Source organism: Salvelinus alpinus, chromosome 27, assembly GCF_045679555.1.
Source record: "Salvelinus alpinus chromosome 27, SLU_Salpinus.1, whole genome shotgun sequence".
In the NCBI taxonomy this organism is placed as follows: domain Eukaryota; kingdom Metazoa; phylum Chordata; class Actinopteri; order Salmoniformes; family Salmonidae; genus Salvelinus; species Salvelinus alpinus.
Genome location: NC_092112.1, coordinates 37,114,783 through 37,128,999, shown reverse-complemented (window position 1 = coordinate 37,128,999; position 14,217 = coordinate 37,114,783). Strand labels below are relative to the sequence as shown.

The 14,217-nt window shown below is 47.9% G+C and overlaps 1 protein-coding gene across 2 annotated transcripts in view; it reads left to right on the top strand.

The window, feature by feature from the left end:
* Positions 1-14,217, top strand: part of LOC139556495 (protein PALS1-like) — a 30,425-nt gene that overhangs the window by 6,264 nt on the left and 9,944 nt on the right. For both annotated transcript variants that reach the window (XR_011671132.1, XM_071370519.1), the window contains exon 4: positions 5,126-5,203. Coding sequence is in view for 1 of the 2 variants with exons in the window: in XM_071370519.1 (XP_071226620.1) it covers positions 5,126-5,203 (78 nt within the window). In the remaining variant the exon portion in view is untranslated. The remainder of the gene's footprint in view (positions 1-5,125; positions 5,204-14,217) is intronic.

Genomic DNA, 14,217 nt, shown 5'->3' with positions numbered 1-14,217 from the left:
TGCTGACAGAGAAACTTAAAGAAAGGAGGGTAAATGGGGCCAAGGACGAAAATATCCTTGGCACTGACCTTAGTGTGTTGGAACTGGATTAGGGTTTTGGCTGGATGGAGTGCAGCTACAGACTGAAGTGACTTTAAGTAGCAGGTAAGGAGAACTAACGCAGCAGGTTAAGATAATGTCGCAGGTTAGGATAGTTCGGTTAAGGTTAGGGTTAGCTTAAACGCTACAGTTGTCCCCGACGCAACTCGAACATGCGACTTCTGGACCATAGCTTTATTCTATCTAGCCACAATCCTGAATTCCACCTCTCACTTGTCGTTTCTTGCCTCCGTGACGTCACCATTGAACACCTCACGACATTTCCCTGCTGGGAGTGGTGCTACTCACTGTGCCAAGATGACAGATGCAACATGAACTCAGACGTGGACATGCACCCTGAGCTATCTGAAGACGGGTGTATGGCTCCACTGGACCTTACCACACATTCCATGCAATAACATCATTCACTGGGTTTATAAATCCACGCAGTCTGCCATATAGCCAGTCATGCTGCAGTCTTGAGAGAAGGAGTTGATCTAGCTACACTGTAATATATTTGATGGGATCCTCCCACAATATACAAGTTCTCGGGATTGATGTCAAGAACTAATATGACATGATGGAATTTAACACACGCTGGTCAATATTGATCAGCTTTCGAATAGTATTAACTTTTCTTCCAAATCATTTAGCTGCGCTTGATGGAGCTTGCCTGGCGCATTGGAATCAATGGAATAGTCCCAAAAGCAAACTTCTCCCATTTGGCACTCCGCGGCAGGCTCAATAACACACTTAAGAGTTTGAATGAAAACAAATACTATTTGGACCCAGGTCTTGATTTCTATAGGAAAGCTGGCTGTCAAACAGTTACAATCACGCTCACGCTCAGCCCCGCTCAAGGTCCTAAACGATATTATAACCGCCATCGATAAGAGACATTACTGTGCAGCCGTATTCATCGACCTGGCCAAGGCTTTCGACTCTGTCAATCACCACATTCCTATCGGCAGACTCAATAGCTTGGGTTTCTCAAATGACTGCCTCGCCTGGTTCACCAACTACTTCTCTGATAGAATTCAGTGTGGCAAATCGGAGGGCCTGATGTCTGGACATCTGTCAGTCTCTATGGGGGTGCCACATGGTTCAATTCTCGGGCCGACTCTCTTCTCTGTATACATCAATGATGTCGCTCTTGCTGCTGGTGATTTTCTGATCCACCTCTACGCAGACGACACCATTCTATATACTTCTGCCCCTTCTTTGGACACTGTTAACAAACCTCCAGACGAGCTTCAATGCCATACAACTCTCCTTCCGTTGCCTCCAACTGCTCTTAAATGCAAGTAAAACTAAATGCATGCTCTTCAACCGATCGCTGCCCGCACCTGCCCACCCGTCCAGCATCACTAGTCGGACGGTTCTGACTTAGAATATGTGGACAATTACAAATACCTAGGTGTATGGTTAGACTGTAAACTCTCCTTCCAGACTCACATTAAGCATCTCCAATCCAAAATTAAATCTAGAATCGGGTTCCTATTTCGCAACAAAGCATCTTCACTCATGCTGCCAAACATACCCTCGTAAAACTGACCATCCTACCGATCCTCGACTTCGGCGATGTCATTTACAAAATAGCCTCCAACACTCTACTCAACAAATTGGATGCAGTCTATCACAGTGCCACCCGTTTTGTCACCAAAGCCCCATATACTACCCACCATTGCGACCTGTACACTCTCGTTGGCTGGCCCTCGCTTCATACTTGTCGCCAAACCCACTGGCTCCAGGTCATCTACAAGTCTCTGCTAGTCAAAGCCCCGCCTTATCTCAGCTCACTGGTCACCATAGCAGCACCCACCCGTAGCACGAGCTCCAGCACTAGTCACCCCCAAAGCCAATTCCTCCTTTGGCCGCCTTTACTTCCAGTTCTCTGCTGCCAATGACTGGAACGAACTGCAAAAATCACTGAAGCTGGAGACTCATATCTCCCTCACTAGCTTTAAGCACCAGCTGTCAGAGCAGCTCACAGATCACTGCACCTGTACATAGCCCATCTGTAAATAGCCCATCCAACTACCTCATCCCCATACTGTATTTATTTATTTATCTTGCTCCTTTGCACCCCAGTATCTCTACTTGCACATTCATCTTCTGCACATCAATCACTCCAGTGTTTAATTGGTATATTGTAATTACTTCGCCACCATGGCCTATTTATTGCCTTAACTCCCTTATCTTACCTCATTTGCACACACTGTATATAGACTTTTTCTACTGTATTATTGACTGTATGTTTGTTTATTCCATGTGTAACTCTGTGTTGTTGTATTTGTCGAACTGCTTTGCTTTATTCTTGGCCAGGTCGCAGTTGTAAATGAGAACTTGTTCTCAACTAGCCTACCTGGTTAAATAAAGGTGAAATAAATGTTAAAAAGCAATAGGATAACTGACAAAGAGACTGCTTTAGGCTGGTAGGGTTAGTTTGAAGAGAACTGTGTGACATTAAGAAAGAGGTCGTAAGCTACAGTTGAGGGCCTCGATCAGTGCGATGATGATCTCTCTCACACACACACACCATCTCTGTGCGTACAGTAAATAGATGTATACATTTGCGCCAGGAGATACTTAGCAATGTGGTAATAGTTTGAGCCGGTGAACTGTGTCTAAACTAAGTGGCTGTTGCCGTGGGACTTCCTGATTGGCCTTCAGGGCGAGGTAATCTCCCTGCTGCCCCTGGGCCTGGCAGGAAGTGGCTGGGGATCTGAACTGCCGTGGCCAGAAAAAGAAACTCCAGCGGCTTACAGGCTAGAGGGGCATGGGCTGGAGGGAGCGAGGAGAGGAGGGCTGGAGGGAGGGAGGAGAGGAGGACTGGAGGGAGGGAGGAGAGGAGGGCTGGAGGGAGCGAGGAGAGGAGGGCTGGAGGGAGGGAGGAGAGGAGGACTGGAGGGAGGGAGGAGAGGAGGGCTGGAGGGAGCGAGGAGAGGAGGGCTGGAGGGAGGGAGGAGAGGAGGACTGGAGGGAGGGAGGAGAGGAGGGCTGGAGGGAGCGAGGAGAGGAGGGCTGGAGGGAGGAGAGGAGGGCTGGAGGGAGGGAGGAGAGGAGGGCTGGAGGGAGGGAGGAGAGGAGGGCTGGAGGGAGGGAGGAGAGGAGGGCTTGAGGGAGGAGAGGAGGGCTGGGAGAGGAGGGTGGAGAGTAGGGCTGGAGGGAGGACAGGAGGGCTGGAGGGAGGGACGAGAGGAGGGCTGGAGGGAGTGAGGAGAGGAGGGCTGGAGGGAGAGAGGAGAGGAGGGCTTGAGGGAGGGAGGAGAGGAGCGCTTGAGGGAGGGAGGAGAGGAGGGCTGGAGGGAGCGAGGAGAGGAGGGCTGGAGGAAGAGAGGGAGGGAGGGTGGAGGAGAGGAAGGCTGGGAGAGGAGGGTGGAGAGTAGGGCTGGAGGGAGGATGAGAGGACGGCTGGGAGAGGAGGAATGGAGGGATGGAGGAGAGGAGGGCTGGAGGGATGGAGGAGAGGAGGGCTGGGAGAGGAGGGGGAGAGGGGAAAGTGCGTCACCTCGTTACCGACACCTTTGATTAGTTGAATGGATGAGCTAAGCTAGAGCCAGGGACCCGGATTTAGGGAGACGGAGAAGAGGGGGAGGAGGGAGGATACAAGGGTGGAGAGAAAGAGAGGATTGGGATTCTCATTTTGAAATGTGCAGTTTTTTTTATGATGAAGTAGTTTGTGGATGTTGATAGTTGTGGGTGCTATGGAGTTGTTAAAGACATACTATAGAAACACTAACATGATGACAGCACAACCAACTTCTCATGCTTCTATTGGACCTCACATGTTGAGAGCTTCATTCAGTGTCTTTATTTTCCAATGCAACAGCCAGTGAGCAGAATAAGTGTCCGTCTCAAGTGACAACCTATCCCCTATATAGTGCACAACTTTTGACCAGAGCCCTATGGGCCCTATGGGCCCTAGTCAAAGGTAGTATACTAGGGGATAGGGTGCCATTTGGAATGGAGACTGTTATATTAGTGTGACTTCCCTGTCTGGAATGTGAAACCCCACTGTGACTCATTGGAGAGCTGCCAACTCTCTCTCTGTGTCTGTGTGTGTCTGTGTCTGTGTCTGTGTCTGTGTCTGTGTCTGTGTCTGTGTCTGTGTCTGTGTGTGTGTGTGTGTGTGTGTGTGTGTGTGTGTGTGTGTGTGTGTGTGTGTGTGTGTGTGTGTGTGTGTGTGTGTGTGTGTGTGTGTGTGTGTGTGTGTGTGTGTGTGTGTGTGTGTGTGTGTGTGTGTGTGTGTCTGTGTGTGTCTGTGTGTGTGTGTGCGTGCGTGTCTGTGTGGAGGAATCCAATCGATTATGTTAAACAGCAGAATGGCGTATGACATGACCTTCACGTAAGAACAAATTATTTGCAGACTGAGACTACATCAATTATGAGGCAAACATATTTACTGTTATGGCCTTCATATGAGGACAAAATACCTCTGATATCATGAGCCCTCAGTCATAACGCATGCACTACACGATGACAAGCATAGCAGGATGAACCATCAGTGGTTTTAACAATAATATACTAAGAAGTCGTTTCTGAGTAATGACTAAAGCCTTGGCTATATTGAGGACGGGGTGATTCTTCAACCCATGACTTGTGTTCAGGAAGTTGTATGATTCAACTGCGATGTTAAATCACACGTAGAGTCTCAAGGAGTATTCAAGATGGCCATGTCCCTACTGGTTCCTGGCTGGTGATGTTATTAACTCATGCACACTTTGAACTGTATGACGATTCCAGATGACCAATGCTGCTTACTTAGTGGTACTTATACAGCTCACGATAACCTGACCCCTTCTCTTGCTCTCTCTCTCTTCCTTACCATCCCTTCACCTCCTCTCTCCGACTCTCTCCCCCTCTTTCTGTCATTCCCTCCCCTTTCTCTCTCTTTCCATCCTCTTCCCTCTCCCCGTTCTCTCTCCCCCTTCCTTCCCTCCTGATCTCTCCCTACTCTCCCCCTTCCTTCCCTCCTGATCTCTCCCTACTCTCCCCCCTCCTTCCCTCCTGATCTCTCCCTACTCTCCCCCCTATCTTTTTCAAGGTGCAATGCATCCTACAGTCCAGTCACCAGGAGGAAGGTGTAGAGCTCAGGAACCTACTCACCACCCCCCACTTCCAGGTAAGAGACCTGCGACGCACCAGAACACAACCTGTAACCTTCAAACAACAATTAGGAAACATCAGAATAACCTCTAATAACATCTAGAAAACATTATTTGGTTTGCGGGGTGTCCATGGCCCCCACACTCTGTCAGTGTTCCTGAGCTGGCCACCTGAGACGTACTATGGATAAAACCCCAATTTCCAATTTGTCACTCAGATATCTGTGAATATGCTCCATATACCTTGTCCATAGATTCCATATACTGTATGTCTATGCGAGACCCTGAGTCATCCTCATGTGTCCGACTGTATCTAATCCTGACTTCAGCCTCAGAGGGGCTTAGGAAAGTCACTTAGTGGGTTTTAAGTGGCTTGGCCATTTAAGGGCCTTGAACTTTACTCTGTGTCATGACTAAAGGTACACATGACTATCCTCGATGAAAGGTGGCTATCGGGTAGGGGAGGACACTTCCATTTGCCCACTAACAAATTGGCACGGTTTTCAGGTCACGGATGAGAGAGGACAGAGGAGAGAGGGTGGAGAACGGACTTTTTCCCAAATGAGAAAAGGCCATTGTATAGGTGATATTACAGGGCATCGTGGGTTTTGGAATTTGGAAGGTTAACATGATACATACAATTAGGATGATACTTACAGTGTATGCATCTCGGACACTGAAATCTCTTTAGGTTTATAGCCGAGCATGTCATCGACAAATCCTTAGATCTACGAAGTAGCCTAAGAGTTGCCCTTTGACACTTGACCCAAGCTTCTTTGCTGGTCAGTGTCCAACTCAATGGCATGCCCATATGCGTGCCACACAGGTACAGAGAGGTCACTCAAGATAGATGGCTTACCGCTGACGTTTACATGATTGACCCCAGGGCTACGTGTCAGCCTGGTGTTGGCACCGCTGAAATGTGCTCTCTAAAGCCTGTCGCATGCTTCCCAGTCAAAACAGTTTGCGTATATATTAGGACTACATTTTGTGACGTTTTGTTCGTTTTGGTGTTCGGCAGCGTTTGTTTGTCTGTTCGCGCACACTAAATGTTTTCTTGGGGCACGTCAATGTTCGGTAGCCGTAGTCTACGCCCATTTGTCAGTGCCTGTTCACTGACGCCCCTTTGTCAGTGAACAGTACTACCCCTAGTGGCAGTGGGAACTATGGACAGGATTCTTCAATAAAGTGCTTGTTGTCATTCAACGAGAGACTAGTTAGATGTTAAATTGCGTGACTAACCCTCCTCTGCAAAAATGTACAAATGTATTACAAATGCCTTGATTTATCTTAGATTTATTCAGACTATTTTGAGGAAGTGGCTGTTGTTGTTGCTACAGCGTATCAAGAGGGACAAACAGCAACATTGCTGCTTTTTTCTAGCTTTTCAAGCGAATGTCTTTTAAGGCAGTGTGCGAGGCACATACGTTCGCTTCGCCTAGCCAAGTTCCGCTAGGAGCAAACCTAACCTTCTTTTTCTTCTTGTTCTCTGGTATTATAGCGGTCTGCAAACAAACGTTAAAGGTGCATGCCGCCACCTACTGTACGGGAGGCCACCCCATTGCGAGAAATGGGAAAAACCCAACATCATATACAATTCAAAAACAAAATAAATCCAAAAACTCATTCCCCACCCTTCAGATATAGTCCAAATCACATCCCTATACAGGCGCAGGGGTCTGTGAGGACGGAAAATTCGTCCACAGAATTCCTTGTAATGCCTGTGCTGTAAAATCCCTCACAACGATGCCTATTTCCTTCTATTTCCACTTTGTTTATAACCAATGCAATAAATTATACAAAGTCCACCTTTTTATCATGCGACATGTCAGGATCCTGTCGGCGAGTAACATTTACTGGGGTCTCTTACCCAACTACCATGGTTTCTTCAACGTTAACCCCTTATTCCACTCTCCTTGACGCCTCCAGATAGGAGACAGGCTGGACAGCCTGGCTCTTACATGGTATCTCACGTAACCCAAAATACACTGTACAAAACATTAATTCCCCCCCCCCCCCCCCTCCTTTTGCATTCAGAACAGCCTCAATTCGCTGGGGCATGGACACTACAAGGTGTCGAATGCTGGCCCATGTTGACTCCAATGCTTCCCACAGTTGTGTCAAGTTGGCTGTATGTCCTTTGGGTGGTGGACCATTCTTGATACAGTCCTCTAAAGACACAAAAGACAATAATACAAGAAACAACACTTCTATTGCCTCTCCCTCTACGATACGCACTTCCGGTTTGGTTTGGAGCGAGTAGTTGCATTCCGCTTTGCTCCACAGGTAGTATTACAGGTAGTATTACATTTCATTTCATTACAGTACAACAGTTTGATTTGTTTGATCTTAGCTGGCTACATAGCCGTCTTTGTATCCAAGATAATTGTGTAGTCTAGAGTAATTGTCGAGGTTACCTAGCCAGTTAGAGGTTACCTAGCCAGCTACACTTTCAAACAAAGTCAACAACGCAGCCACTGCTAGCTAGCCTATTTCACCAGCCAGCAGTACTATATCATTTTAGTCAATAAGATTTTTTGCAACGTAAGCTTAACTTTCTGAACATTCGAGACGTGTAGTCCACTTGTCATTCCAATCTCCTTTGCATTAGCGTAGCCTCTTCTGTAGCCTGTCAACTATGTGTCTGTCTATCCCTGTTCTCTCCTCTCTGCACAGACCATACAAACGCTTCACACCGCGTGGCCGCTGCTACTCTAACCTGGTGGTCCCAGCGCGCACGACCCACGTGGAGTTCCAGGTCTCAGGCAGCCTCTGGAACTGCCGATCTGCGGCCAACAAGGCAGAGTTCATCTCAGCCTATGCTTCCCTCCAGTCCCTCGACTTCTTGGCACTGACGGAAACATGGATTACCACTGATAACACTGCTACTCCTACTGCTCTCTCCTCGTCTGCCCACGTGTTCTCGCACACCCCGAGAGCTTCTGGTCAGCGGGGTGGTGGCACTGGGATCCTCATCTCTCCCAAGTGGACATTCTCTCTTTCTCCCCTGACCCATCTGTCTATCGCCTCCTTTGAATTCCATGCTGTCACAGTTACCAGCCCTTTCAAGCTTAACATCCTTATCATTTATCGCCCTCCAGGTTCCCTTGGAGAGTTCATCAATGAGCTTGACGCCCTGATAAGTTCCTTTCCTGAGGATGGCTCACCTCTCACAGTTCTGGGTGACTTTAACCTCCCCACGTCTACCTTTGACTCATTCCTCTCTGCCTCCTTCTTTCCACTCCTCTCCTCTTTTGACCTCACCCTCTCACCTTCCCCCCCTACTCACAAGGCAGGCAATACGCTTGACCTCATCTTTACTAGATGCTGTTCTTCCACTAATCTCATTGCAACTCCCCTCCAAGTCTCCGACCACTACCTTGTATCCTTTTCCCTCTCGCTCTCATCCAACACTTCCCACACTGCCCCTACTCGGATGGTATCGCGCCGTCCCAACCTTCGCTCTCTCTCCCCCGCTACTCTCTCCTCTTCCATCCTATCATCTCTTCCCTCTGCTCAAACCTTCTCCAACCTATCTCCTGATTCTGCCTCCTCAACCCTCCTCTCCTCCCTTTCTGCATCCTTTGACTCTCTATGTCCCCTATCCTCCAGGCCGGCTCGGTCCTCCCCTCCTGCTCCGTGGCTCGACGACTCATTGCGAGCTCACAGAACAGGGCTCCGGGCAGCCGAGCGGAAATGGAGGAAAACTCGCCTCCCTGCGGACCTGGCATCCTTTCACTCCCTCCTCTCTACATTCTCCTCTTCTGTCTCTGCTGCTAAAGCCAATTTCTACCACTCTAAATTCCAAGCATCTGCCTCTAACCCTAGGAAGCTCTTTGCCACCTTCTCCTCCCTCCTGAATCCTCCTCCCCCTCCTCCCCCCTCCTCCCTCTCTGCTGATGACTTTGTCAACCATTTTGAAAAGAAGGTCGACGACATCCGATCCTCGTTTGCTAAGTCAAACGACACCGCTGGTTCTGCTCACACTGCCCTACCCTGTGCTTTGACCTCTTTCTCCCCTCTCTCTCCAGATGAAATCTCGCGTCTTGTGACGGCCGGCCGCCCAACAACCTGCCCGCTTGACCCTATCCCCTCCTCTCTTCTCCAGACCATTTCCGGAGACCTTCTCCCTTACCTCACCTCGCTCATCAACTCATCCTTGACCGCTGGCTACGTCCCTTCCGTCTTCAAGAGAGCGAGAGTTGCACCCCTTCTGAAAAAACCTACACTCGATCCCTCCGATGTCAACAACTACAGACCAGTATCCCTTCTTTCTTTTCTCTCCAAAACTCTTGAACGTGCCGTCCTTGGCCAGCTCTCCTGCTATCTCTCTCAGAATGACCTTCTTGATCCAAATCAGTCAGGTTTCAAGACTAGTCATTCAACTGAGACTGCTCTTCTCTGTGTCACGGAGGCGCTCCGCACTGCTAAAGCTAACTCTCTCTCCTCTGCTCTCATCCTTCTAGACCTATCGGCTGCCTTTGATACTGTGAACCATCAGATCCTCCTCTCCACCCTCTCCGAGCTGGGCATCTCCGGCGCGGCCCACGCTTGGATTGCGTCCTACCTGACAGGTCGCTCCTACCAGGTGGCGTGGCGAGAATCTGTCTCCGCACCACGTGCTCTCACCACTGGTGTCCCCCAGGGCTCTGTTCTAGGCCCTCTCCTATTCTCGCTATACACCAAGTCACTTGGCTCTGTCATATCCTCACATGGTCTCTCCTATCATTGCTATGCAGACGACACACAATTAATCTTCTCCTTTCCCCCCTCTGATAACCAGGTGGTGAATCGCATCTCTGCATGTCTGGCAGACATATCAGTGTGGATGACGGATCACCACCTCAAGCTGAACCTCGGCAAGACGGAGCTGCTCTTCCTCCCGGGGAAGGACTGCCCGTTCCATGATCTCGCCATCACGGTTGACAACTCCATTGTGTCCTCCTCCCAGAGTGCTAAGAACCTTGGCGTGATCCTGGACAACACCCTGTCGTTCTCAACTAACATCAAGGCGGTGACCCGTTCCTGTAGGTTCATGCTCTACAACATTCGCAGAGTACGACCCTGCCTCACGCAGGAAGCGGCGCAGGTCCTAATCCAGGCACTTGTCATCTCCCGTCTGGATTACTGCAACTCGCTGTTGGCTGGGCTCCCTGCCTGTGCCATTAAACCCCTACAACTCATCCAGAACGCCGCAGCCCGTCTGGTGTTCAACTTTCCCAAGTTCTCTCACGTCACCCCGCTCCTCCGCTCTCTCCACTGGCTTCCAGTTGAAGCTCGCATCCGCTACAAGACCATGGTGCTTGCCTACGGAGCTGTGAGGGGAACGGCACCCCCGTACCTTCAGGCTCTGATCAGGCCCTACACCCAAACAAGGGCACTGCGTTCATCCACCTCTGGCCTGCTCGCCTCCCTACCTCTGAGGAAGTACAGTTCCCGCTCAGCCCAGTCAAAACTGTTCGCTGCTCTGGCACCCCAATGGTGGAACAAACTCCCTCACGACGCCAGGTCAGCGGAGTCAATCACCACCTTCCGGAGACACCTGAAACCCCACCTCTTTAAGGAATACCTAGGATAGGATAAAGTAATCCTTCTAACCCCCCCCCCCTTAAAAGAGTTAGATGCACTATTGTAAAGTGGTTGTTCCACTGGATATCATAAGGTGAATGCACCAATTTGTAAGTCGCTCTGGATAAGAGCGTCTGCTAAATGACTTAAATGTAAATGTAAATGTAATACAGACGGGAAACTGTTGAAAAACCCAGCCGCGTTGCAGTTCTTGACACGAACCGGTGCACCTGACACCTACTACCATGCCCTGTTCAAATGCATTTAAATCTTTTGTCTTGCCCATTCACCCTCTGAATGGCACACATACACAATCCATGTCTTAATTGTCTCAAGGCTTTAAAATCATTATTTAACCTGTCTGCTCACCTTCATCTACACTGATTGAAGTGACATCAATAAGGGATCACCTGGCTTTCACCTGGATTCACCTGGTCAGTCTATGTCATGGAAAGAGCAGGTGACCTTAATGTTTTATACAACCGGTGGGTCTAATCCTGAATGCTGATTGGTTAAAAGCGTACATGCGAAGGGAGAGACTCTTCTTCAAAGAACAAAATAACACGGGCGTGCACCAACCATGGAATCTATACTGAACAGAAATATAAACTCAACATGCAATAATTTCATTGATTTTACTGAGTTACAGTTCATATGAGGAAATCAGTCAACTGAAATACATAAATTAGGCCTTAATCTATGGAGTTCACATTACTGGGAATACAGATATGCATCTGTTGGTCACATATACCTTTAAAGAAAAATGGGCCTCACAATGGGCATCAGGGTCTCGTCACGGTATTTTAGTGCATTCAAATTGCCATCTATAAAATGCAATTGTGTTTGTTGTCCGCAGTTTATGCCTACCCTACCATAACCCCACCGCCATCATAGGGCACTCTGTTCACAACGTTGACATCAGAAAATTGCTCGCTCACATGACGCCATACACATGGACTGTGGTTGTGTGACCGGTTGACGCATCTATGATTTTCATCGAGACGTCAAACGGATCTCCCAGATAACGCCATTGGTCCAAAACCCTCACTCCAACAACAACAACAAAAGAGTCAGAACAAGACTTGGATTTACTAGATTCCACGACTACTTTACTTCTCTTATTTCCATTCTCGTTCGCCACTGTAATCCATTCCTTCTCACGCTCATCTTCGCTCAACGTGCCATCAGTTTCAAACAAAAAATCCCCGCCTTCGCCATCTTCCTCCTGCTTCACCTTTTGATGTCAAGCTTACAATCTCACGCCATTCGAAAACCGAACCTCGTATGCGGGTGCCTTAATTAACAAGCTCCAATTGAACAGTGTTCCCTTAACGAGGGTGTGGCAGCCCTCTAATTGACTGCCTGAAGACTTTAAAGGCCCAGTGTGGTCAAAAAGGATTTTCCTGTGTTTTATATATACAGTTGAAGTCGGAAGTTTACATACACCTTAGCCAAATACAATTAAACTCACTTTTTCACAATTCCTGACATTTAATCCTATTAAACATTCCCTGTCTTAGGTCAGTTAGGATCACCACTTTATTTTAAGAATGTGAAATGTCAGAATAATAGTAGAGAGAATTATTTATTTCAGCTTTTATTTCTTTCATCACATTCCCAGTGGGTCAGAAGTTTACATACACTCAATTAGTATTTGATAGCAATGCCTTTAAATTGTTTAACTTGGGTCAAATGTTTCGGTAGCCTTCCACAAGCTTCCCACAATAAGTTGGGTGAATTTTGGCCCATTCCTCCTGACAGAGCTGGTGTAACTGAGTAAGGTTTGTAGGCCTCCTTGCTCGCACACGCTTTTTTAGTTCTGCCCACAAATGTTCTATGTCATTGAGGTCAGGGCTTTGTGATGGCCACTCCAATAGCTTGACTTTGTTGTCCTTAAGCCATTTTTCCACAACTTTGGAAGTATGCTTGGAGTCATTGTCCATTTGGAAGACCCATCTGCGACCAAGCTTTAACTTCCTGACTGATGTCTTGGGATGTTGCTTCAATGTATCAACATAATTTTCCTTTCTCATGATGCCATCTATTTTGTGAAGTGCACCAGTCCCTCCTGCAGCAAAGCACCCCCATAACATGATGCTGCCACTCCCGTGCTCCACGGTTGGGATGGTGTTCTTCGGCTTGCAAGCATTTTCCCTCTAAACATAACGATGGTCATTATGGCCAAACAGTTCTATTTTTGTTTCATCAGACCAGAGGACATTTCTCCAAAAAGTACAATCTTTGTCACCATGTGCAGTTGCAAACCGTAGTCTGGCTTTTTTTATGGCGGTTTTAGAGCAGTGGCTTCTTCCTTGCTGAGCGGCCTTTCAGGTTATGTCGATATAGAACTCGTTTTACTGTGGATATAGATACTTTTGTACCTGTTTCCTCCAGCATCTTCACAAGGTCCTTTGCTGTTGTTCTGGGATTGATTTGCACTTTTCGCACCAAAGTACATTCATCATTGGGAGACAGAACCCGTCTCCTTACTGAGCGGTATGATGGCTGCGTGGTCCCATAGTGTTTATACTTGCGTACTATTGTTTGTACAGATGAACGTGGTACCTTCAGGCGTTTGGATATTGCTCCCAAGGATGAACCAGACTTGTGGAGGTCTACAATTTATTTTCTGAGGTCTTGGCTGATTTCTTTTGGTTTTCCCATGATGTCAAGCAAAGAAGCACTGAGTTTGAAGGTAGGCCTTGAAATACATCCCCAGGTACACCTCCAATTGACTCAAATGATGTCAATTAGCCTAACAGAAGCTTCTAAAGCCATGACATAATTTTCTGGAATTTTCCAAGCTGTTTAAAGGCACAGTCAACTTAGTGTATGTAAACTTCTGACCCACTAGAATTGTGATACAGTGAATTATGAGTGAAATAATCTGTCTGTAAACAATTATTGGAAAATTTACTTGTGTCATGCACAAAGTAGATGTCCTAACCGACTTGCCTAAACTAGAGTTTGTTAACAAGAAATGTGTGGAGTGGTTGAAAAACGAGTTTTAATGACTCCAACCTAAGTCTATGTAAACATCCGACTGGGGTCGGAAGTTTACTAATTCTGCCGACTCTGTTGCAATACATTTCTTAAACTGAAGCAAATGGAATGAAACGGGGAGGGAACTCCCACTGGGCACAGACGTCAATTCACAGAGGTAACCGCTAGGAACAACACAAAACTGCCTCCCTCTCTCCCTCTTCCCCTTTTTCCTTCCTCCTCTCCCTGCCGTCTTCCTTCCTTCCGGGGAATGCCGAAATCGAGGTGTTTTGATGATTGATGGAGGGGAACCCTGCCTCCTAAATGCAAGGCAGATTAAGACGGATTGTGTGTACGCTGGAAGCTTAGCCAGCCCTCCTCTCTGGCTCCTCAAGTCTCTCTGCTGCAGGATAGAGACACTAATTTGGCTCGACAGTTATTAATTGAGTACGGAGCGCCTGTCACCTTAAATGAAGTGGGG